Below are 27568 nucleotides of genomic sequence, written 5' to 3' on the forward strand. Positions count from 1 at the left end.
TTAGGTTTTAGTTAAATATTTCTGATTTCTTGGTGCTGTTGTAGTTTTTTTTTTTTTTTAACTTCAGTTTTTGATTGTTTATTGATTGATATGTAGAAATACAGTTGATTTTTTTTTTTTTTTTTTTTAATTAACAACCTTGTAACTTCCTAAGCTTATTAATTGTGGGAACTTTTTTTTATAAACAGTCATGTCTACCAGTGGACATAGAGACTAAAAGTAGTCTTTTCTCATAGACAGTCATGTTATCTATGAACTGAAGCAGTTTTATTTCTTCTTTCCCAATCTGTATGCTGCTTATTTTTCATGTCCTAGTGCAATACTAGGACTTCAGTATGTTGTTGAATAGGAGTGGTGAGCAGACACTTCCTTTGTAATATTGGGTAAAATCACTGTATTTTATCATTAAGTATGATGTCTTTTGTATATGCCTGTTATCAGACTGAAGAAGCATTTTTATTGTGTAATTCTCTTTGGGTTTTGTCATTTATTTGGTTAAGAAAGTTTCCTTTTAATTTACTGGGAGGGTTTTTGTTGTCGTTTTTGTTTTGTTTTGAGTACTGGGGATTGAACTCAGGCTTGCTTAACCATGGAGCCAGATCCCCAACCCTTTTCATATTTTTATTTTGATATAGGGTCTCACTTAGTTGCTTAGGGCCTCACTAAATTGCTGAGGCTGGTTTTGAACTTGTAATCCTCCTGCCTTAGCCTCCTGAGCCACTGGGATTATGGGTGTTCACCACCATGCCGGGTTTACTAAGAGTTTTCAAAATCACAAGTGAATATTGAATTTTTCAGCACTCTTTTTTTTTTTTTTTTTTTTTAACAAGTATTCTTCGACATTGTCATGGTGTTTTAGTCAGCTTTTTGTCACTGTGACCAAAAGACCTGACAAGTACAGCTTAAAGGAGGAAAATCTTTATTTTGGTTCAGGATTGCAGAAGTTTATAGTTCATGATCAGCCAGCTCCATAGCTTTGAACTCACAGTAAGGCAAAACAGCGTGGAGGAAGGGTGTGACAGAGGGAAGCAGTTTAGGATGTAATAGCCAGGAATCAGAGCGAGAACTCTTGTTCATGGGGGACAAAATATAAACCCCAAATGCCCACCCCAGTGACCTACTTCCTCTAGTCATACTCTGCCTGCCTGTAGTCACCACTTAATACAGTAGTCCTTTCAAATTATTAATTCATCAAGTGAATTAGTTCACTGATTAGGTCATAGTTCTCATAATCTAATCTTATTGCCCCTAAACATTACTGCATTGGCTCACACATAATATAGAGGTTTTTATTTATTTGTGCATTTGGTGAATTTTAATATTTTTGATTGTTGGACAGTCTTGTATTTCTAATATAAATTGTAATTGTGATGTAGTACCCATTTTATATGTTGCTGGATTGATTTGACAGTGTTTTGTGAAGCTAACTTCTTTTGGTGTTGAGAGACAAATTAGTTAATTGACTTTTTTTCTTACATTGATGATATCATGGGAAAGCTACTAACTCAGGAGGAGGAGCTTGGAAGTATTCCTTTCTCCTGTGGTTTTTGATGAGTTTGTGTACAATTGATGTAGTTTCTTCCCCCCTTTAATGATTGGTACAATTCACCAGTATAGCCATCTGGTGCTGGACTCTTCTTTGTTGGGAAGGTTTTTAACTACAAATTTAATTTCTTTAATATTCTGTAGGATTGTCCAGTTTACAAATTTCCTCTCATTAGTTTCTTTGTAGGGGTTGTTTTTTATATATTTGCTAATTTGTATCTTGCAAAGTATATATTGCTCATCATCTAAGTCAATACATTTATGGACATAAAATTTTTCATAACATTTCTGTATATTTAATGTTTGTTGTATAATGATGTCCCTTTTTTCCTTGATTTTTTGGATAATTTTATGTCTTATTTCTTGTTTAGTCTGGCCAACAGTTTGACGGTTTTATTGTTTTTTTGCAAAATACCAGTTTTTTTAATTGATTCTCTTTATTTTCTGTTTTCTATCTCATCGAATTCTGTTCTTGTTTTAGCATTTCTATCTGTATATATTATTTAGATTGCTCTTATGTATAGTTTATTTATGTAGAAGCTAGATAATTTCCATTATATAATACTTTTATTTTTTCTAATACTTTTAGTTAATAAGTAAAAGAATACAAGAGACTTAAATTAACTAAACATATTTTCTCCTTGTACTGTTTTGCTTGATTTTGTTAGGAATTCAGGTATGAAGAAATACTAAAAGTATTTACTACAGGGAAGGATCCTGAATGTTGAGATATAGTCTGATTTTTCTGAACTTTTTAAGTATCATTCTAACTCATGGTAAATAATATTCAGGCAAATCTGAGAACTCCTGTCTGGGTGATTAGGCTCCTTCCTGTGCTCTCAGTTTTCTTTTGCCATAAGAGAGCCATTTGTCCAAGGGGGAAAAATATCAGAAGATACAGACAAGAGGGACTTATAACTCATAGTTCTTTGAGTTTTTAATGTTAATTGTTGTGTCGGGAGCACAGAGCTTTGTCATCTGTGAATTTCATCAGAGAGAGATTGTGTTGAATGGAAGGCCTCAACAACCAACCCTCCTGGAGTGATTATTTTGAAGGTTTTTAAAAATAGCTTTGTCAGTGCAAACTGAGAGACTTATGCCAAAGCATAATTCAGTTGACTTTATTCTCTGAGGCTATAGAACACAGTACTTTGAAATATCTTAGTCTTTTGGTGTTTTAAGTTGATCCAGAATAAAATATAGACTCTCTAGAGCAGGATCAGCAAACTTTTTCTATAAAAATTTTCTATAAAAATTTCTATTTCAAATTTTGCAGGCCATAAATCTCTGTCACAACTACATAACTCTGTAGGTATATTACAAAAACAACTATAGACAACAAGTAAAGAAATAGACAAGGCTATATTCCAGTAACACTTTATTTATAGAAATAAGTAACTGGCCACATGGCCTTTGGGCCATAGTTTGCTGACCATTGATCTAGAGCAGTGACTTTCCAGGTTTATTGTAAAGAAGAGGAATCATCTGGATTGCCCTTACCACTAGAGATTCTGATTTAGTGCGTATGGGGTGGAGCCTCCATGTAATATTTTTTAAATGTTCCAGTTTGAAATGGAGAGCCTCTCTGGCATAAATCCCCACCTCCGCTAGTACTGTGTCTTGAACCCAGGAGCACTCTACTACTGAGTCCTTTTTATTTTTAATTTTGAGGTGGGGTCTCACTAAATTGCAGAGGCTGGCCTCCATCTTGGAACAATTCTCTTGCCTCAACTTTCCCTAGTTTCTCAGATTGCAGGTATGCGCTACTCACCAGGCTCAGCATCACACTTTTAAGAAACATTGACAGCTAGGAGCAGTGGCGCACACCAGTAATCCCAGGGATTCAGGAGGTTGAGGCTGGAGGATCCCAAGTTCAAAACCAAACCCAGTCACTTAATGAGACCCTATCTCAAAAAGGGCTGGGGATGTGGATCACTGTTAGGCACCCCTGGGTTTAATTTCTGATACCACATAACACAAAAACAAACAAACAAAACAACACGCTCTTACAGTGGTGAGCAAGTGGACGTTAGACAATGGTAATAAGTAAAGAAGGTTTGAATCTGTGTTCTTTTGGCAATAACCTGGAATACTTATGTCCTCTATTGTCAAATAAGGGCAAATCCATAATCATATGAAAGGTGGAGATAACTTTGAAATGAATAAAAATCATATGGACTAGAATGCTAATATTTTCTTCTTTTTACTGCATAGAATAATATATGATATGCCTTGTTCTTTCATTTGCATTCTCACAGGAAACTTTCTGCATTTTGGAAAACTAGAAACAATTGAAATTCTATTCATTCTTCAAGGCTAAGTAATTATTTGGTATTCCACTCTATGCAAACACTGTTGTAGGCCCTGGAGTTATGTCAGGGAACAAAACAATCAGACCTTCATGCTTACTCTCATGTACTTTGATTTCTCCTGAAAGCTGAATATATACCTCCAGTAGTGGTTTACCCCTTCCCTTAGTGCATTATAACTTTCTCAGGGTGGGAAGTCTTAGTTTCATATCCCCTCAGTGCTTGATACATAGTAAAGCTCAGTAAAAGTTAATTTCCTATGAATATATCCTATGTCATTTCAACATGTAGTCAATATTGAAAAATTCGTAACTTTACTTTTCTTATAAAATTAGTGCTCATCATACAATTTCACATTTTAGGTAATACTAGCCACATTTACAGTGCTCATCACATATCTAATGGCTATCATACTAGCAAGCACAGGTCTCTCTATAGGTTAAGTTGATCTGACCATCTGGAGGACTGTGTTCTACTCCCTGCCACCATAACACACCCACACTTTCTTTACTTTTGGATGTACTTCCTTATAAAATGCATATATATTTACACTCTTAAAAAATAAATTTTTTAGGAATGAGTTGGTCATCTCTGCCTTTCCATTTTCTTTTTTGTTAAAAAAAATGTTTTTTCCACACATGCTAGGCAAATGCACTACCACTGAGCCACACATGCCCACTTCCTACTTTTTCATTTTCTAAAATGAAATTCTGTAGTGTACATAATGAGTATTTGTGTACTGAAGAATTTTTAGTATGCTGAAGTTTTAAAGGGTGAAAATATAGTCAAAACAAGGAAACTGGTCAAGAAAATAACATGAGTGAGCTGATAAAAAGTTTAAATTAAGGAGGTGATTGAAGAAGAGGTAACATGGGACCTGAGTATTGGGAGAATGGAATGGGGGGTGGGGAATAGTCTTGAACAGATGGTGCCAGGATAGTTGGTTAACCAAATATAAAATAATGAATTTGAACCCCCTACCTCAAACCAAAAACAAAACTTAAAATGAATTATAGACCTAAATGAAACAACTAAAGCTATAAAACTCTTCAAAGAAAACACAGGAATAGATCTTCTTGGTCTGAGATTAGGCAATGGTTATCGATCGACTAATAACCACTCAGTAACTTAGTGAAATCCTGTATCAAAATAAAAAGGGCTGTAGTTGTAATTCAATGGGGGTACCCCTGGATTCAACCCCCAGCATTTAAACCCCCCTGGATTCAACCCCCAGCATTTAAAAAAGTCAGATTCCTATCCCTCCTTGGGGAGGATGTATGTGTATGTGCTGGGGATTGAACCCAGAGACCTTGAGCACACTAGGCAAGAACTCTGTCACTGTATTATACCTCCAACAGAGGTTCCCCTTTATAGCTACTAGGATGGCTGTAAGCACAAGAATAGACAACAGCAAGTGTTGGCAAGGATGTGGATAAATTAGAACCTTTATACATTCCAGGTAATAATGTAAAATGATGTAGCCATTGTAGAAAACAATTCCTCAAAAGTTAACCATAGCCAGGTGCAGTGGCTCATGCCTGCAATTCCAGTGGCTTGGGAGGCTGAGGCAGGAGGAATGCAAGTTCAAAGACAGGCTCAGTAACTTAGTAAGGCACCGAGCAACTCAACAAAACCCTGTCTTTAGGTAAAATAGAAAAAGACTGGGGATGTGACTCAATGGTTAAGTGCCCCTGGGTTTAATCCCTGGTACAAAAAAAAAAAAAGTTAACCATAGGATTGCCAAGTATGTGACACTTGTGACACTAGCAGTTCACTCCTAGGTGTGTACTGAAGAGAAGTGGAAACAAAATATCCACCCCATAAATTATACACAAATATTCATAGCAATAGAAAATAGAAAGTAGAAATAACACAAATGTCCACTAGCTGATGAATAATAGCTGATGTCTATTATTCATCATATAGTTCTATGATCAAATATTATTAAGCAGTAAAATTGAAGTATTGATACATTTTTAGAAATTGGTTTCTAGAAATTGATAACTATCAAAAGAAGTATATTTGTACTTTACTTAGGTATTACCAAATTGCTCCCCTAAAGAGTAGCAGGTTGCATGCTCATTAGCAGTGTACAGCTAGTATTGATAATGAGACCTGATAGTGACTGTTTATTATTAAGACTGACTTCTCCTCTCCAGAATTAAAACCAGCATGTTATATGTGTATCTGTGCAAACGTACAAAATAAAAATAAGCAAACAGGTCAACATTACATAAATACTCCATGATAAAGGCATTAAGATTAGCATATTAGGAAATCCATTGGTATACTATACCCTATTAATAAATCTCAAGTTCTACGATTATCTCGAAGGTCCTGAAAAAAATTTTTTAAGGTTATTATTTGTTAAAGTTCACAGAAAATCTGACTTTATACACATTGTTGGAAAAGAGGAGTTATCTTACAGCACTTTTACTTGATTATGATGTATAGTCATCAACATGCTAAGTGGTAGTTTCTAAAGGGTATTTGCCATGTACAGTCTTTAAATCCATATCAGTGAACTTTTTGTACTGTTACACAAATATCCATTGGCTTATTATACCCTGAATCGGTATTTTATCTATGCACAATTTTAAGACAACTTGATCAATCTTTTGGGAAATGCTGGTTCCTAGAGTTAAGGCACATCTTTCAAATGGTAACACATTTTATCATACAGTATATTTTTAAAATCACATCTTAATACCACCACCAATCTCATAAGGAAGGTGTGTCAAATATTGAAAGACTATTGAACTCATGGTGGCAGATAAATTTTTCCAAATTTAAAATTTCTATCTTAAAAATAAATTTGGGAGTTGGGATTGTAGCTCAGTGGTAAGAGTGCTTGCTTGGCACATGTGAGGCGCTGGGTTTGATCCTCAGCACTAAATAAAAAATAAATAAATAAATAACAACTAAAAAAATAAATTTTCATTGTTGGCAGCAAGTACCATTAGTTGTTTTCCTTGAAGCAGCAGATATTCATTCATTTGGGGGAGAAATATCTCAAATATTCAGGCCTGAATAACTATACATTCCTTCAAGTAAAAATGGTGAAAAATGGTGTCTGGTGTTCCCCTCTTTCTTGCATATATACACAACTAGTTGAACTTGCATTCACCATAGCACTTGGGTATAAGGTAAACGTGTTTTGTGGGTACCTCTCATTTCTAAACATAGATTATTGGAAAGATGTATACTTAAGATTGAGATATAGTAAAATTGAGAATTTTTGTTGCTTCAAATCATTCTGAAGTATAACTGAATTTTTCTTTTAAATTATGACTTTGTGGCAGTGACTGTCAGGTTTGGTATTATTGTCTTGATTTGTGTCTTCTGAAGGAAATGCCATTCCTGTTAGCTATCACTCCCCAGTTTTTCCCTTCCCTCTTGGTCCTAGACAACAGCTAATCTAATTTGTGTCTCTGTTGATTTGCCTTTTCCTGAACATTTCATATAAATGGAATAATACATATGGACTTTTGTGACTGGTTTCTTAACTGATAAAGTCTTCAAGGTTCATCTATGTTGTAGCATGTGTCAGTACTTCATTCCTTTTCATTGACAAATTATTTTCCATTGTATGGCCATACCACATTTTACTTATATCCATTCTTCAGTTGATGGACATTGGTTTATTTCTACATTATGGCTATTATGTTTGATGCCACTGTTAATATTTATGTGTAAGTCTTTGGGTACGTTTTTGTTTTTCTTGGGTATATACCTAGAAGTAAAATCAGTGGCGCTTATTGTTTTTTTAAGGAGAGTTTGTTTTTTTCCACTTTTGCCACTTCAGACTTTGGGGTGGAAGGGAAGATCATGACCTGCTCTTTCCATGGTGGACATGGTCTCCTCTTTGGTGAACTGGACAGCTTAGGGAAGGGAGTTGTTATTTTTATCCTCTTTGTTTTATATTGCAGAACATAGGAATGTAGTACAACTTAACACAAAAATATACTCCTCTATCTTAGTGTTTCTGCAACCCTAAGGAAATATGTATTTCTTTAGACTAGTATGAGTAGTTTATTTCTATTCTAGAGAATGTTTTTGGATTCCTTGAGGTTCAGTAATTTTTAAATAAGTTGAAAATATTTTGAATATTTTCTGAATTTGGCTATCCTTTGTCATTATGGTAAAGATTTTTAGCTCTTTCAGAAGTTTGTAGTTTAATTTACTTTAGCTAAAAATATAACTAATGTACTTCATACAACTAATGTATACAGTGTGTTCAGGACTTTATTTCTTCTGTAAATATTACACAAAATTTGTAGAATAATTAAAGTCAAACTAATATTTGACTTTCAAATCTACTTTTTATTTTGAATTACAAATGGTGTATTTGCTAGTTTAATGTGTCATTTTCTAAATTAGTTGCCAGTGTTTGTGATGATCACACTGGGTACTGCCAGTACCCTCAGGACCTTTTTTCATAATCAGAAATCAAGATTTCAGTGTACAGAATTGTTAAACTATTGTAGTTCTTAACATTTATGTAATTGAAAATTTTTAATATTGTTAATGTCTAGTATTTAATTTATTAGATCATGTATTCTCATAAGAATAGTTCTAATACATAATCATATAAGCAAATATAGATCACAGAATGACTAATTTTGTTTAACTTTTTAGATTATAGCATATGCCATAATGAGCAATTATTTTTGTCAGTAATTTACTGTAATTACTACATTAGGCTCCTGGATTTGGATTTGGAATTGCAATATCTGGTGGAAGAGATAATCCTCATTTTCAGAGTGGAGAAACCTCCATAGTAATTTCAGATGTATTGAAAGGAGGACCAGCTGAAGGACAGCTACAGTAAGTGCTTTTCTTCTTTCAGGCGCCTGTGTGATAAGTACTATTCCTGTCTTGTCACTGACCTGCTTTCCTAATGATTTTGCTAACTCAATTTAGGTAGACTTTAGCTTTCAGGAGCCTCTCACCCCAAGTCTTGCTCTTTTCGTATGACAAAGTGATTAGCAAGACAAAGAGAATCAACAAATACAGTAAAAAAAAATGAGAGTATAATTAGAAGGATAATAAGAAACTTAAGAAAGAACTGGACTGGGGATATAGCTCAGTTGGTAGAGTGCTTGCCTCACAAGCACAAGGCCCTGGGTTCAAATCCCCAGCACCACAAAAAAAAAAGAAAGAAAGAAAGAACTTTTTTATTTTTGATGGTACTGGGATCAAACTCAGGATCTCAGTGAATACTAGGTACATGCTCTTATCAATGAGACATATCTTCAGCCCAAGAATTTACCTTTTTAAAAGGGAATGACTTTTTCTAGCTAGATGAGATAATCTAGTATCATCTAATGCTCTGTTATTGAATTATCAATAATTGTTCTTCTATTATGATACCTGTTTTGTCCATTGGGGAAACATTATGTTAATAGTTACAAAAATGGTAGCCTACAGTTAGTTACTTGCTGAACATTTTGTGAAAGATCAGAAAGTAAATAGTTTGACATTATTATATCATTACTTAGAACACAAATAGATAAATTAGTCCATAATTAGAAGACTTTTTTTTTTTTTTTTGGTAAAGAAAATTCTTCATAAACTTTATCTGTGTATTTTTCTCTAACATGTTGTTTGGTGCCTTTTTCCCACCTAGGGAAAATGACCGAGTTGCAATGGTTAATGGAGTTTCAATGGATAATGTTGAACATGCTTTTGCTGTTCAGCAACTCAGGAAAAGTGGAAAAAATGCAAAAATTGTAAGTATCTTTTATTTTTAGTTCATTAGAAGTGTACCATCTATTGTTGATACTTTTCTGGTGTTTGATTTTGTCCTTCCCTTTAGGAGAATGAAAACTGAAACAAAAGTTCCGAAGTTAGTTGTTGAAAGTAAGAGTGCTTCTTCTAATATTGGTGTATTTGCTCAAAGTTTAGATACTGGGATTTTTGTTTTTTTCAATTACAAAAGGAAGGAGAGTGGTCAAATGGCTTTTTATGGCTTAACATTATTTCCTTCTCTTCTAAGTATTTTGGTTAGATTGAATTTTGGCAAGTAATTTGAAATACGTGACCCTGTTTTCTTGTGTAATACTTGTTTACTTTGGAAGTTTTACATTTTCTCTTTAACCTATATCATCAGCTGCTTTCCTTGTTACTATGATTGAGTTTGAGCAGAAAGTCTCAGATTTTCTTTCTAGAGTTGATCGGGGTATATTTCATGTAACTACCTTATTATATGGCTAGAATCTTGATTATATTTCATATTTCTCTGAGAGGTATACATTTTTAAGTATAAAACATTCAGTTATCTCTCAATAACTGACCTTCCATCACAGTTAAAACTTGGGAAATGTGGCACGAAAAAGATTTGATGTAGAAGTCTTACTTTAAATAATGTTGATGTTGAGGAGCACATGAGCCTCTTCACCCACTTTGTTCCTCACCTGACTTCACCCTACCTAGCTTCTGAAGGACTAATAAAGGCACAACTTGAAGCCTGAACTCAAACATACAAGAGCAGGAGGCAGAGGCTAGGTGGTGAATTGGTCTGTCCTGCTTTATCCTTCGAGAACCTATCTTAACCCTCAGCAAATACTCAGAACCACAGTGGACCCAGTAGACAGGCCTGAGGGGAAGCCTGCATTGTGTTTTGATCTCTGGGAACTATCATGAAAGCTAGAAGGGATGTTCTCTAAGACTGCACCAAACAGTTGCTAGGCCCTCTTGCCCTGTGCAGGCTGCCATTGCCACATAGTGTTATCCTCACACCAGTGTCATTGCTGGTGAGATGAGCATTTTTCTCACACTGCAGTAGACACAGTATTTAGTTATTACTTTGTTCCAAATAACACACCTTCCATTTTGATGTTTCCACAGCCTCATTGTAATCATTTTTTACAATCATAACATTTGAAAATTGTAGTTAATATGCAGACTGCCTAGTGGGTGGCAAAAATTTTAAAACAATTTTTATAACATGAGATTTCATTGCTTACACAAGCAAATTACTTATTTTTATAACTATTTCATTGTTTTTGTAAACTTTGTTGTCAGATAAACTTTAGATTTCTTGCTTTTAACTCTTTACCCTGAACATCATAATTATTATTCATAGTGCTTTTTTAGATAGGTCACTTGGCACATTCTAAAGTGAGAACCTTGGGTAAATTGGTGTTTATTCCCCTGCATCTGAGGAGGTAAACTTCACCCATCCTAGCTTTTTAAGCCTTCCATTCCTCTGTAATGTTGAGCTGTTTTGTTTTTCCATGCCAAATATTTACCATACATAACCTCACACTGATATTGTATCTAAGAAAGTTTTATTCCTGTACTTGCTAATTTTCCCCATAAAAATGATTTAATAAGAAGGTCTGATACCAAGAATGTTCTTGAAATAGCACATATTTGGCCCGGCATGTAAGGAAAAGGATTTGGACATCTCAAAGCTTTATCAATTGGACAGAAGGAACTCAGGAGACTTGGCCGTGTATTTTTTTTCTCTGTGGGGAGAGGCTGTAGAGGCTGTAGAGGCTGTAGTGGCTGTAGTGGTAGAGTGTCTTAATCAGCAAAGAACATTTGCTCATTTCTATATTTGAATAGCTTGAATCATGTCATTAATTTATATTATCTTTCATCTCCACATGACACTTAGAATAAAATCCCAGTGCCGTAGTATATATTCTTTCATTGTAAGCTTCTTTTTTTTTTTTTGCCTTATCCCCAGTCATAACCAGACCATCAAAAACCTATATATGTCAGGTGCAGTGATGCACACCTGTAATTCCAGCACCTCCAGGGACTGAGGCAGGAGGATCTTGAGTTCAGAGCTAGCCTTAGCAAAAAAGTGAGGCACTAAGCAACTCAGTGAGACCCTGTCTCTAAATAAAATACAAAATAGAGCTGGGGATGTGGTTGAGTGCCCCTGAATTTGATCCCTGATCTCTCTCTCCCCCCCAAAAAATCTATATATTATCATATAATGTAATATATAATACAGTATATAATATGATTTTATATGTCATATGTATATATGGCTCCCCATTTCCAAATAGCCATCTCCCCTTTCTCCTTACTCAATTTATTAATTCTCTGTGATCTTGCATTGTGGCCATGGTCTCTTTGGACTAAGAGGCCTTCAGGCAGTAGGCTTAATATATGACTTTTTTTTTTTTTTGGCGGTGCTGGGGATTGAACCCAGGGCCTTGTGCATGTGAGGCAAGCACTCTACCAACTGAACTATATCCCCAGCCCTCACTACAGTTTTGAACATACTGTAAAAGCATTGTGGAGCAAATGAAGATGCAAAAAACACCTCGATGAACCCTTTACATGATTGTGCAGCATTTCATTATAGTATACCTGTACTTATCCAGGCTACTTACTGATGGGCAATTCATGTCCAGTTTCCACAAGTATTAAAAAAATAATAATAATGCTGTGGTGAAGGTTGTCATGTTCCTACTTACTTGTTCAGTTAATTTTTAGGAATAAGTTTAGAAATAAATTTAGAAATGACTTTTTAGAGATAGAAGACACAAATGACTTATGTATCACCCTTCAGAAAACCAATTGGACAGTGATAGTTGAATACTTTTTGAATCTTTTCCAAACTGATAAACTAAGTATAATTATTTCAAATGAAATACTTTTAATCACAAGTGGGTTTGATCCTCTCATAGTATGTTCACTACCCTTTATGTTTCTTTTGCCTGTTCACAGCCCTTGCATTTATATGATAGTAGAAGTGTTCTGTGTGTTGCGATTATTAGTGTTTTGTCATAAACTACATGTATTATTTTTCCATTTGGCATTTGTGAGTGTGAGTTCTTCATACTGATTTTGGTTTTTGTTCTTATATAATTTTGTTGCAACATGGAAGCATTTGATTTGTCAGACTTGTACTTTATTGATTCTTCTTTTGGTGCCTTGCTTACCAAGGCCTTTGCCATGCCAGAATTATAAAAACCTTTGTTGAGAATTTTATTCTCATACTTACATAATTCCATTTTATATTTGAAACCATAAATTAGTTAACTGTTTGAAAGTAGGCATTTTTCCATGAAAAGATTTGTTCCAAAATTATCATAGTTAAACCTAAGCATGTTATCAAACCTGCTCTAAATGTCATTCCAGTGAAATTAAATGAGGAATCAAAACAGAACTGGATATTTTTCAATAAGTTAACCACCTACTAGGTTGAGGTATTTTGTCATATGTACAGTTGAATGAATGCCAAGGAACTTGAACTTAGTAGGTTAGATGGGTATACACACTTAACTATGATGCACCATAACATGATATTGAGAGTCTTTCAGGTACAGTAGAATTTCAGAGAGGTGCTTCTGATAATCCCAGTGACTTTTTGTTTGTATTTTTATTTATACATTACTAGGGAGGAATTGAAGATTAAAGTATAAACAGAGTATAACTCCCTAAACACTATGTTGGTGATTGACATAGAGGTGAGACTTAAAAGCAGGGAATCAGTCAGGGATGCTTTCAGTAAATGTTACCTGAGAAGGACCCACCTGAGTGTACTGAGAGAGGAAAGTTAGCCTTCTGTCAGTTCATAATAGAGCATTGGTTGTTCTTTCTACATGTGGGCCTCTCTTGTTGCTTCTTGTCCTTCAGTAGCAAAGTTTGTTTTGTTTTTCTGGAAAGGCCTGCTCTGATCACTCTTTAGTAACAGTATGTTTTTTCAGAATTTTTAATTTGTCTTGAAGTCACTGAAGCAAAAATCATAAAACATTTTTACTTTCTTTTACAACCCCCACTACAAAAAAATTATTTGTAGAAAAAATAGTTTTGTATGTGGGGTGAAACAATATTAATTCAAAACTTACAGATAAGGGTTAGCTCTATCACTCTTCTCTAAAATGTTTTTCTGTCAAAATCAACAGGATGTCTCCTTTGAAATACTATCTATACTTATTTCCAAGTAGACCACAAGACTGTATACTGTCTTGGGATGTCCTCAGAAGGCTCTGTCCTTGAACAGTTAATAGAGTAAAATCCCAGAGTCTTGGAAGCAACAGTACTTAGTGTAGATCACCTTTCAAAGAAATTGAGTTGTGAAGAGAAGAGATTAGATAACTTAAAGGTAAGTAGTGAGACGGGAACACAGACGGTTAATTGGGAGATTAGTGGATAGAGGACAGATTTGAAGTAAATAGGAAGAGATTAAAGTTGCAAATAACTTGGAGAATGGTAACTGATGAAGATCTTGGAGGTGTATAGGGACAGGAAGAATAGAGTTCAAATGGAAGAGTTTTGTTTATACCCATAGAAGATCCACTTGGTCTTTGAAGATTAGAAAACAGGATCCGTCCCCCCACACACACACAAAAAAGAGAAATACATTGAAAATACTTAGAAGTGGATTGGGGAACAAAGTAGCACTGATCTCTAGAAGCAGACTTAAGTGATTAGGACCCTGGAGAACAGCTTTGTTGCAATTCCTGTGTTAATAAATTCCACTGAAAGGCGGCAGCAAGATATAGATGAAAGAATTGCTAAATAACAGCAAAATTTTTGTCAAATAAAATGAATTTATAGAGGACCTGATCAGCAAAATGTAGAAGTGCAGCCATCCAAAAGTAAAGTAAATACTGGACTGGCTCTTATCATAGCAGATGATTGAGGGGTCATTAGAAAGTCATTTAAATATGTCAGCATGGAGTCTGGTGCTGACTTGGGAGGAAGAAAAGTGAAACCAGAGAGAACTGATGGACTGAGAGAATAGGCGAGAATGGAGGAACTAGAAATAAGATGAACAGTGAAAGTTTCAGTAGATAGAGGCGTGTAGAGTAGAAGACAAGTGTTACCCAAGAAGCTCTCACTTACTCTGAGGCAATTCAATATATACCAGTGTGAGAAGGCAAAGTGTAGTTCAGGGATTACAGGGCCACTCAGTCAGACAATAATCTGTATAGATCTTGAACTTAGAATGAAAGGAATAAGTGGACAGGGAACACAGAGTGTTAAGAAAAGAATGCCAATAGAAAGACCTTGCATCTATGCCGGAAGTTATAAATTGGAGCATTGTGAAGATGGAAGGCAGGCAGTTGGTGTTGGTGGAGTATAGCTTAGTTAATAACTCCAACATACTAAGTTGGGTACCTGGATATTGTGCACCTGGATATTGATGCATTTTAAAAATATGAAGGAACCACATTGGGCTTACAAGGTTGCTATGGTTTTAGTAACATCTGTAGTAAATTTGATGGCATTACAGTGCTTATCCTTTATTCCAGCCATCAACAATTTTTAACTTCCCTGTAAGCTTTCTGGATAAAGTAAATAAGGATGTATTAGACCCACTGAGGAAAGAGCAGCCATTATAGAAATGTATTGTTTTATAATTATGTATTTTATATCTCATTCATATTTAAATTAATATGGGACAAGAGAAATGTATGTTCCTCTCTCTTAGGAACTTAAATTATATGAATGAAAATCAAGCAGTTTATCTTATTATAACTTTTCTCTTTTTTTTAATGTAGACCATTCGAAGGAAGAAGAAAGTTCAAATACCAGTAAGTCGTCCTGATCCTGAACCAATATCTGATAATGATGAAGATAGTTATGATGAGGAAGTACATGATCCAAGAAGTGGCCATGGTGGTCTGGTTAACAGAAGAAGTGAGAAGAGTTGGGCAAGGGATAGAAGTGCAAGTAGAGAGAGGAGCTTGTCTCCACGATCAGATAGGCGATCAGTGGCCTCCAGTCAGCCTGCCAAACCCACCAAAGTCACATTGGTGAAATCCCGAAAAAATGAAGGTATTCCCTACCAACTTTTGCATTACTATTTTGACATGAAAATGTTAAGACTAATTTTAATAAGTACATTTGCAATATTTTCATATCTTTGCTTTGTGGTTCTGTTTCTGCTTTGTGTTTTGTGTTCTATTGCTGTGAGTGAAATTCTTTTATGACAGGTTTCAGGGATTGTCCATTTTCTCTCTCTCCTTTTTTTTTCTGGTTTATTTTCTTTGAAATCATTTTGTCGGAACAGTTTGCACTTCAAATAAATTATCTACTAGTTGGATTTTGGATTTATTATTGTGATAAGAATAGCCAAAGAGAAATTTTGCTGACAAGAAATGTCACACCATCATCATATTGAAATTTCTTGATTTTTTTTTTTTTTTTTTTGCCATAAGGATCAGTAGAACTATTACCATGGGGAAAAATCTTGGGTCTTTTTTGGGGGGATGGTTAGGTAGGATGTTTTTAAATAGAGGTATGAAAGAAGGAACCTCTTATGCCCCCATCATTTCTTCATAATGCAGGATTCTTTTAAACATTTTTGAAACTGAAGCCCAACTGCTTTACCTTACTCCTCATCAAATTTACTTCTTAAAAGATGAATCTGTTGCTTCTTCCTGCTGTGGGCAGTGCATGACTGATCATTTTGATAAAAAGGTGTAAGAATATTTTAAAGGCTCACTGATCTGCTTAATGTATTTCCTTCTAGTTCTATACCCACCACTGAAGTGAACTTCTCAGTAAAATCATCTTTACTTGCTGTTTCTTCTTTATTCACCCCTTACTCTTCAACCCTCTGTGGCTTGGTATCTGTTCCCTGGGTACCAAAACAGTTTACAATAAATCCAGTAGAAACAGTCTTCATCTTATATGCCTTTTCATAGTTAACCACTCATGACTTTTTGAATTAATGTCTTCTTTTGGCTCCTATATTACATCCTCTGGGGTCCCCACTCCTCCCTTTGCTGGTATCTTTTGCAAGCTCATTCTGCTTATTTTAATCTTTAAAAAAATATATTCTGTAGGTTTCTGTCCTCTTCTTCCACTTAACATGATTTTTTCAGCCCATTTCAACTACTCTCATTGCCTCAGGTCACGGCATCACCAATTTCTGCAACCCAGATTTGTATGTTTCTGTGTTCCCAGCTTACTGTTAGGCATATTTACTTAGATGTTCTACATGGAACATCTTAACCTGTCTCTCACGAGAGCACAACTCCTTAAAGTTTTTGTTTCTTATAAAGTAATCGATTGAATATTTTCCTGTCTTACCTGGTTTCTCAAGCCAGTTACAGATAACATGGTAGATTTCTGTTTTAGTCAACTTTACATTGCTTGTGACCAAAATACCCAACAGGAGCAACTTAGAGGAGAAAAACTTTTTAAGACTCACAGTTTTATCCATAGATGACTGCATTTCTTTGGGCTCAAAGAAATGGGAGAGGGCCCATTGGAGGAAAACTGTTTAGTTCTTAGCACGTGTCAGGAAGCATAAGTGTGGATGGAAGGGGCCAAAGGGAAGATGTGTCCTCCTAGGGCACATCTGTAGTCACCCACATCCTTCAGCCATACCCCATCTGTTTACCATTACTACCTCGTCAGTTCATTCAAACTGGAATGGAATGATTAGAGTACAGCTCTCACAATTCAGTCATTTCCCCTCTGAATATTCCTGCATGGACATCAGCTTTTGGGAATGCCTCATATCCAAACCATAACAATTATCTTTGACATCTCTTCTTTTCCTATGCCTTATGAATATGTCCTGATTTCCAAATGCCATTCTTTTCTGTTCTACCTCTGTTTTTCTTTACTGTCACTGCCCTTTCCCAGGCTACTACCATCTCTTCAGTGGACTTGTTCATTCTCATGACTGTTCCCTAGATCCTTTTCAGTGGGTTCTGTAGATTGGTCTGTGATGTTTCTGTATTGCTCTTTTGACTGTTATTTTTCAGTTTTATTAGATTTAGGATTTCACTATACCTGCTGACTTTTTCCTTCATACTTTTTGAAGCATTTGTTTTTAACTGTTCTTTTAACACCCGCAATTCCTGCACACAGAAACAGCCTTCATGTTTAGTTTTAGTATTTTTTAGGCAAAGTTTTAGTATTTCTTTCTCAAAGAGGCCTTCTCTCACCCCTGCGTACTCGATGTAATACCCTATATTCATTTCTACGATTTGAAATCTTTATAGCACTTGTAATTGCTATGGTAACATCTTTTTTTGCCACTGGCCTCATACGTTGCCACAGAATTGGGACTTTTTCCTATGCTGTTTTATCCATAATGCCTGACACATAGTTATTAAATATGTACCCGAAGAAATAACATGGGTTAACTGAATAATATCTAAGGAATATTTTGGGATCATATATAATAATGATCATTTGTAAGTTTTAATCTTGAAGAATAGTCCTCTAATCAGTACTATATTTTGTGATAATGACCATTTCCAAAGCACATGTAGTTGCCCGCCTAGTTCCTTACCTAATTCCCTAAAAAGTCATTTTCTTTTTTCACCTTTGTTCTATTCCTGCTTGTGAGCATTCTTTTACTTTAGTTAATTATAACTGATGGAACTTTTAGATGCTTGAGTAACAAACCCGCTAACTTTATTCCAGAATAAAAATAATTTTCTGTTTTCCATCTTGGCTTTTAAAATTTTGCTTCATGTGGGTTTTGGGTTTGTGTGTGTGGTGTTTGTTTTTTAATGCAGGAAGACTTAAGAGTCCTTCTTTTTCTCCTCGTAGAACCAAGGGCATGCCTTTTCTTGTTGACACTACACTGATGGTTGTAGTTGTTGGTCTTATTCTTTAAAACATATATTTTATAAAACTGTCATAAGAACCAGAAAGTTCTCTGGACTCTTACTAGTAACTTCCTCACCAACAGACAAAATTAATGTTGCCTCACTCTTGGATCCTTTGTTGGTTATATAAAGGAGAGGACTAGCATTTTAACTCCTGCTCACACCTTCCTGGCTGGTTGTGAACAGTTGCACTAATATATAATAGCATAGCTAATGTTCTGAGTAAGTCTCTCTAGTTATCAGGTACATAGGATCAGAAATATTTTGTTCTGTGAGCTGGGAAAAGCAAAAATAGTTTATGCTCGATAACATCCATCAATAAAACCTTCAAACTTCCCAAAGTTTTTCAAGCCTCAAGCAGTTCACTTTTTCAGAATTATATTTCTTGTAACTTTCTTAGAAGCCAGTGCTATGTCAATACGTGATCAGAAAGAAATGGAATTCTCTTCAGGGCTTCTCCCTTTTAGTAAAATGGGAACACAGGGTCTCAATTTTTTCTTTGAACCACATACTTTCACTTCGCTTTCACATTGACATTGCAAACTTTTTGATAAAAGAAAATGTCTTATTTGCAGGATGACCAGGAATAATTCATGTACATTGATTATGTTTTAAAACTGTTTTTGCAGTGATTATTAGGCTAGTATTTTAAATTCTACTTAAGTGTCTTAGTATTTTACACTAAAGACATTTAAATATATTATTCCAGAATACGGTCTTCGATTGGCCAGCCATATATTTGTAAAGGAAATTTCACAAGATAGTTTGGCAGCAAGAGATGGCAATATTCAAGAAGGTGATGTTGTATTAAAGGTATAGTCATATTCTTACATTTTAATGAACTGAAATAAAACCAGGTCCTAGAGTTAGCTAGCCTTTACTCCTGCTTGAAATAATTTAGCCAAAGAGGATTAAAAATCTGTGTTTGGGGGAGAGTGACCCAGATTGCCCCAATCCATTTTTACATGTCAACAATAATACTTCAGCTGTGGAGAGAATAAATTGTGTAAATATGTATCTTTCACCAGCAGGAGGTATTTGGTAGATGGAGATGTCTGTTCATATATACATTGAGTGGTTTTGATAATTGTTCCAGATATTGAAATGTTTGTTTGTTTATAAGTAGTAGGATGGGACAGAAGTAGGGAGGGGTTAGGGGATTCTAATTTGAGTTTATCTAACAGAACAATGTAATAAAGATTTTATCATTTCAGAAGGTGGAACAGTTCAATGACTTAGAAAAATACAAGGGGAATACTTTGGCTCTTGTAACAAGGAGTAATTTGGATATTCCTGTTCATACAGAATTAACATTTGTACCTTTGTTATTTACTTTTGTAGTATCTTTTCTCTTGCAGATAAATGGTACTGTGACAGAAAATATGTCATTGACAGATGCAAAGACATTGATAGAAAGATCTAAAGGCAAGTTAAAAATGGTAGTTCAAAGAGATGAACGGGCCACCCTATTGAATGTCCCTGATCTTTCTGACAGTATCCATTCTGCCAATGCATCTGAAAGAGATGGTGAGTACAGTTCTGTTTGGAGGGTCCCAAATGTCTTATTTCTCAAAGTACTAGAAAGACTTGACATATTTGAGTGATATGTTCATTTTCTACAGGCCTTCAGAATCCAAAAATTACATCTCCATATATTTTTTTCTTTTCTCTCTGTAAGCAGCTCATCACTGTTGATTTAATTACCAGCTGATGAAGTTAATGTCGTTTTGTATGGAATTATACTTGCCTTATTTCCAGTATCACTGGAGTGTCTTAACACTTGTTTGTACATCATTTCAAGGAAAGTTAAATAATACCCTTTTATTTAACAGACATTTCAGAAATTCAGTCACTAGCATCAGATCATTCCGGTCGCTCACATGACAGGCCTCCCCGACGCAGCCGGTCACGATCTCCTGACCAACGGTCAGAGCCCTCTGATCATTCCAGACACTCTCCACAGCAGCCCAGCAATGGCAGGTAATAATGCTCTGTTGTTTAAAATAAAATGATTATGTTTTCTTTCATACATGCATCTGTAATTACTTAGAAATAAAATCAAAAGGTAGATTTTCTTTTGATTATTTAATATTTGATCTGTTCTTCTTCAGTTTAGACATTTCTTATCTAAAAGAACAGAGGACAACTACACTTTCTCTTAAAGGGCCAAATAGTAAATATTTTAGGCATGCAGGCTGTACAGTATCTATTCTGTTCTAACTGCCTTTGTATCACAAAAGCAACCATAGTCAATATGTAAATGAATGGGTGCATGGCTGTGTCCCAATATTTTATTTATTTATTTAAAACAATGGTCCACAGATGCAGTTTGCCAATCTGTTGCATTAGAAGATGCTAGCAAGCTTCAGGAATCTACTCCTTGGGAAGGTTAACTATGGAAAAAAATCTTTTAATAGATTATTCTAGACTTTGTTTTTCCTTTTAAAAATACTTTGCCTGGTATCCAAAGTGTCTGGTATGTGATTAGTGTGTAACCTGAGTTTATCTTGTTTGGGGTCACATATACATATGAAAGTCTGAATATGATACTTTGCTTGAGAAAAAATGCACATGTGCATACATATGCAGCATTTTGCTACAATTTCTGGATATTACCAAAGCTCTCTAGCCTGCCTTTTGACCTACAACAGTAAATATGTAAATCTGGAGGCATTTAAAAATACGGCCTTGAAACCATAGAGACATTCTTGGAGAAAAGGGGACCTTTATTCATTTGTTAGTGAGAATTTAAATTGATACAACCTTTATGGAAAATAGTTTAGAGGTTCCCCCCAAATTAAAAATAGGCCAGGCATGATGGCACACACCTATTTCCAGCTTTTCAGGAGGCTGAGACAGGAGGATTCCAAGTTCAGGGCCAGCCCCAGCACTTACCAAGACCCTGTGTCAGAATATAAAATACAAAGTGCTGGGGATATAGGTAAATTATGAAGTTCCCCTGGCTTCAGTCTCCAGTACTACCAAAAAAAAAAATCAGTAATCCTGCTTTTCAAGAAATAAAATCATTATCCTCAAGAGATACCTGCACACCCATGTTGGTTGCAGCTTTATTCATAGTAGCCAAGATACGGAATCACTGTGTTCAGCAGTGGATAAATGAGTAAAACAGAAAGTGTGTATAATATATGCAATGGAATATTATTTGGTCTTAAAAAAGAAGGAAATTTGGCTGACTGCAGCAACATAGATGAACTTAGAGAATGTGATACTTAGTGAAATAAACCAGACACAGGATCTCCTGTGATCTCCTTACATATGGAATCTAAAAATGTTGAATGCAGAAATCGAGAGTAAAAGGTGTTAGGGAGAAATGGGAAGATTTCGGTCAAAGGGTACAAAGTTTTAGTTATGACTAAAGTTGTAGAAACCTGATATACAGTGTGGTGATTATAGTTATTAATATATACTTAAAATTCACTAAAAGAGTAGATCTTAAGTGTTCTCATCATGAAAATAGGTAACTGTGAGGTAATAGACCTGCTATTTATGGTCATCATTTCAAAATTATAGATATATCAAAACAACACATGTGTACCTTAAATATATGTGGTCAGTAACATTTCATTAAAGCTGCGAAGATAAACTCAGTTCCAGAACCAAAGAGAAAGTATAGGATTAGATACATAGTTTTGCAATTTGTCTGTATGGCAGTATTTTGTCTGAAGTCATAGAAGTCACTAAAATTGCTTAGAGGAAGAATATGGAGGCTTGGGCCATAGGAAGCACATTGCTTTAGGAAAGTGAGGAGGTAAAGGAGAAGTAAATGGAGAGGAGCAATACCTTGCCAGAAGGGAGGTTTTCTAGAAGTTCAGTAAAAACCATAATGGTAACAGTTGTTAAACTGTAGAGGTGTTTGACTTTCTACTAAAATAGAAGCTAATAAGAGAAGATAACTAGTAACAGCTGTGGGCGTGGTTGCTATTATTGCATCCACTCTAGTTTAGATATTTGTGAAGCTGATTCTTAGTAAATTTCAATTTTTTAACCTGATACTTATTTTAAACCCTGAAAGATAATGTATATTGATTCTAAAAATAATATATTAATTCTGAAAAACTACCTGATGCAGCAGGATTGCTGTCAGGAACACATACACATACAAGGATTACTGCCACAACATATACATAGTGATATAACTAACATCTTTGATGATTCATGGGAGCAACTGTAATTTTAACACATTTCTCACACCTAGAAGCCATGGTGATATCAAGCAGTTTGGACATGATTTTTCCCTTTAAAAAATTTTTAATCAGAATATCGAAAATTTGGCCACTTAATTTGATTATAAGCAGACTCTAAATCTTAGAAATTTCTTTTTTATACTCCTTTTTTTAAAAAGCCTTCCTGAAGTCTTGTCATCTATAACCTTAACTTGAAAACTGAAGGAGTCTTATCTTTGTAAAATTAATTATACTCATACTTTTTTAGTATGTTTCACTTCTTTTAGGAACCTTAAATATTTTCATGGGCAACACCAGTCTTAGCAAAACTTTTAAAAATAGAATGCCCTGGGGCCTATTCTCAGTTCAGATAAAATAGAGAAGGAATGCTTTTCTTTAAGCTCCTGGTATTGTTCACTTTGTATTCTATCAAACTTGGGGTCTACTGGTTAAAAAGGTAGCATGCAAAAGAAAAGAGAGTATTTGAAAGGATAGCAGAAGTCTTTTTAAGTTCTCTCAAATTGTGTTAAGAATGTAATCCCTAAAAATGAAGTAACCTGTCCACAGGCAAAATATGAAATAGTATTACTGGCTATTTAAAGTTCCCCCACTCCCTACCCAAAGTTAATTTTAAAATTCAGAAACCATGGAGTTTTAGTTTAAAAGGTGCTCTGCATTTTGAGAAACAATTTGAATATATTGTAAGAGTAAAATGCTGGTATAATAAACATCATGTAACTTCCATGTAATCTTTTACTTTAGTTTTGTTTGTATACATGTCTTTGTGTTACAAATGTTATTAAATTATGTTGTTTAAAGAAATGATACAAAACTGCCTTTGTCTCCGTGAGAATAGTTTTTTTATTTAGTGTGTGAAAAGGGACTGGAACCAGGATTAAAACTCTTGACCTTTTGACCCAAATCTTCGATTTTACTAATACAGAGAAAGGAAGGAAGTAGATTAAGTACTTTTTCATCTTCAAGGAACAAAAGTCTGCAGATAGTTGTTATTGTTGTCATGACCAACTTAAGTTTTTTTGTGTGATATTCTTTTCTCAGAGAGTAAACAGGGAAGAGAATGAGAAAACACGTATACTTGTTCTTCATTTTGATTAACAAAGTACCTTCATTGTTGAGTATAACAGGGATTGGCATACTATGGTTCATGGACTAAATCCAGCCTGGTTTTATAAATAAAGTTTTATTGGAAATTATTCTTATAATGAATAATTGAGAAGTTGTAACAGAAACCATATGAACAAGGGGGAGCTGTTTACAGAAAAAGTTAGCCAGTCTTTGCCTTGATGCATGTGACTGGCCTTGTTTGCCCTTTGTATTTTACTCAGTATTATTTCAGAGGCCATTCTGGGCCCATGACTTGGACAAACTCTTAGGAGATGGGAATACTGAGAGCATTTGTAGTTGATGGTGACACTGCTTCTAGTGATTGCTGAGTAGCACTATAAAGACAATTTCTCTCATCTCACCGTAGTTCCAGCATAAGGAAGTATTTGATTTGCAGAATATGTTTTAGATTCTGCATGGTTCTATTATACTCTTCTAGTATTTACAGTTACTTTAGTACATGAATTTTGACTTTTTCCCCTGGAGAAAGAATATGTCTGCCTTTTCTCTGTGCTATAAACATTTATGCGTATGATGCTACTTATTAATCGTAAGTTTGAACAATTTTAAAGAAGTTCTGTCACAATAAAAACTCAGATTAATAAGGTAAGATTGAATTGTGAAAACTTCAATTGTCCAGATTTGCTTACACCCAGTCATTCCATGAAACTGGTGGCAAAGCTCATCTAAGGTCTAAGCTGTTGTACAGAGTTTTTAAGAAAAGTATTTTTAACAAATAGAAAAATTCAAAATTTTATTTAGTATATCCATTCTGTGAAAGTAGTTGTTTCTCAATACTTGAAAGCAGTGTTTTCAAAAGATTGAAACTTTGTAAAAATCTTACATATTTTCTTTATTCATTATTTATTCCTCTGAAGATAAATGCCTCCACTAAACTCTGAATTTAGTGGTGTCATCATTGATTTATATTAGAGTAAATACATTGATTGTAAAGTTGAGTTTCATGAGTGAGAAATTTCTAGCCCAAATCCAGGTGTTGAGCCAAATTAAGATAATGTATTTGGGGACTAAAGCTCAAAGTTCAGTCCACCCATATTATTCATTTTCTAAGAGGGCCTTTTAAGTCTTAATATGTATATACACATAGGGCATATAATGATCTTTTTAAATTAGAGAGGACCTAGTTTTTTTTTTTTTTTCCTTTTATTTGCATACCTTCAATCACCTTTCATAGTTGGCTTTTTGTTGTTTGTTTTTTTGAAGAAATAGTTACTAGAAAGCTATAAATATTCTTTAATCACACTATAATACTGTTTCTGCTCCACATGGCTTAGTTTTCTCTGGGATATGTGTGTAGCTCTGCCAATAGGTTAAAAGTTATTATTGAAACATCCTAATATGTCACTTGAATCTCTTTTAATATGTCATATGTGGAGGAGTTACCATTTTCTGACTAGTGAATTTCAAATGTTAATTACTGATCTTTGGCTTTAGTCCTTTGTCTAAAAAAGGTTTCATACCTACAGTTTACATTGGCACCTTATTCTAAACAAGAATGACATATGCTACTATTGATAATTAACTCGGTGTAGGTACTACTGCATTGTTTTTTTGTGGATTGACATCATCATCTCCCCCCTCTTATTTCCCTTCAAATCTGTAAGAAGAAAAGCCCAGGTAGAAAGATATGATTAATTATCTCAATGGAGTTAATCAGCTGATTGATTTCTTCTTTCCTATGTCTCCTCATCATTATAGCTTGACTAATGTAGTCGGTTTTTAGTTTTAACAGATGGCAGTTTCTGTAGTGAAGGTTGAAAAGTTTTCTTTTTCAGTAAGTCAGTAATTTGGACAGTGTCCTGCTGATTGGTCTTTTATCAAATATTTACTGATACCACATTATCATCAGTTCATGATTATAAATGCACTGAATGAGCTGGACAAGATCTTTGCTTCATTTGTAGAGTTTATATCCAAGACTAAAGAAAGCAGGTAGGTTCAAAAATTTGAAAACTTTTTTTTAAACCAGTACTGTGGATTGAACTCCAGGGCTCTCTACCACTAAGCTGTATTCCCAGCCCTTTTTATATTTAGACAAGGTCTTGATAAGTTGCTGGGGCCCACCTGGATCTTACGATACTCTGCCCCAGTCTCCCAAGTAGCTGAAATTACAGGTGTGCAATACTGTGCCCAGCAAGATTATACCTAGGGCCAGTTAACCAATGAGCCACATCCCCAGCCCTTTTTTGTATTTTTATTTAGAGACAGGGTCTCATTGAGCTGCTTAGGTCCTGGCTAAGTTGCTGAGGCTGACTTTGAACTTGCAATCCTCCTGCCTCAGCTCTCTGGAGCCACTGGGATTCCAGGTGTGCACCACCATGCCTGGCCATGCCTAGCAAGATCTTTTTAAAATAAAGGTACAACCAGTCTTTTGGGAAAGTGAGTGCCCAGAAGTATGAGGGAAAGCTCCATGAATGGGCAGCCTGGTGTATCTTATCAAGATGTAATCAGAAGATAGCACAGTTTCTGAGAATGGACAAAGGTTAATGTAAACTAAACGTAGCAAGGTATTAGAGTGATGAAGGATTGAATAGTAAGAATTAAAGAGAAATCTTAAGAATATAAGAGCCATAGATAGCAAGGAACAAAATCACTACCATTGGTGGTGAGACACTGCCAAAGTAAGAGATAGCTCCACCCATGCCCAGGGATGAGGTTTAGTCTTCTCTGAAAAGGCACAACCTTGGCTCAGTGTGTGGCAGAGAATTTGCTGTAGTGGGTCACCAGATGAACTTAAAGGGTATTCTCCCTCTGTGGTGCTTGGGAAAGCCATTGATGGAGATGTCTCATCAGAGACATTGCACTACAAAGGTATCTAAGTGAGTGGCTGGAGCACTCTGCTGACCATTGAGTTTTCATGCCCAATGTATGCTACAAGAGCATGTTGAGGGAATGCACCTTTCCTCCTGCGCATCTTCCTGGGTCACTCTGCCTTCTGCCCTCCGCCTGTACTAACTAGCTCCAAACAGTTGCTTTGGGGAAAAATTTTTTTTAAAAAGCCTTCAGTTTTTCTCTTAAAACAATCTTACCTCTTATTGATCTCATTGAGTGTGTTAAACACTCTGTTACTCTGTTAACACAAATTGGAAGGTTAAAGAAGAAGGCTATTTACAGTGAATCTATTATTTATGTAAACTGTAAAAATTCTCCTCAGATACATTTCTACTCCATCTTTAACAACTATCCTTTTAAGAATTTTAACCAGCCTTTCAAAGTCTCTAGAAAAATGGGTCATTACCATTAGGTTGATATGTTCAGGTTAAAAATTAAAAACCTAAAATCTGTCTATCCTGAGGGGAAAAAAGCCCTTAAGAAGGTCTTGAGGCCCCTTAGAATGCCTTGAGTTTCCATCTGGGCTACTAAGAGGCAGAGTATGGTAGATAAACATGAGTCTAATCAGAATGTATATGATTTAATATTATTAGAGCCATTAGGATAGATAATATTGTGAAGAAAGTTTGGTGGTGGGGGGGTATGTTTCCAAACCTCAACAGTTTCTTTCAGTAATTGCTGCTAATTATAGACTAATTTCACGGATATAAATTGGTTTTGTCTTTGCATTCACATCTACTCATAAGAGAACAGCTTAAGTATTTGGAAAAGTTGATTATTTTGTTCTGTATAACTTCAGATTGCATTACCCAAGACCAAAGCCACTAACCACGTATGGCTGTTGAACATTTGAAATGCGGTTAGTCCAAAATGAAGTGTATTGGATTAAAGCATGTGGCTCATCTAGCATGCATGAAGCACTAGGTCAATCCCTAGTAGCACAAAAAAAAGAAAAAAAGAGAAATTGGTTGCCAGATTGAGATACATTGTAAACATGAAAAAG

General features: G+C 35.1%; 1 protein-coding gene across 9 annotated transcripts in view; it reads left to right on the plus strand.

Moving 5' to 3' along the window:
* Tjp1 (tight junction protein 1) overlaps positions 1-27568 on the plus strand; it is an 86500-nt gene that overhangs the window by 21533 nt on the left and 37399 nt on the right. For all 9 annotated transcript variants that reach the window (XM_047538536.1, XM_047538537.1, XM_047538539.1 and 6 more), the window contains exons 3-8: positions 8557-8681; positions 9484-9586; positions 15329-15605; positions 19113-19216; positions 19762-19930; positions 20236-20383. In XM_047538536.1, the coding sequence (XP_047394492.1) occupies positions 8557-8681; positions 9484-9586; positions 15329-15605; positions 19113-19216; positions 19762-19930; positions 20236-20383 (926 nt within the window). The remainder of the gene's footprint in view (positions 1-8556; positions 8682-9483; positions 9587-15328; positions 15606-19112; positions 19217-19761; positions 19931-20235; positions 20384-27568) is intronic.

The sequence above is a fragment of the Sciurus carolinensis genome, chromosome 2, assembly GCF_902686445.1.
Source record: "Sciurus carolinensis chromosome 2, mSciCar1.2, whole genome shotgun sequence".
Classification (NCBI taxonomy): domain Eukaryota; kingdom Metazoa; phylum Chordata; class Mammalia; order Rodentia; family Sciuridae; genus Sciurus; species Sciurus carolinensis.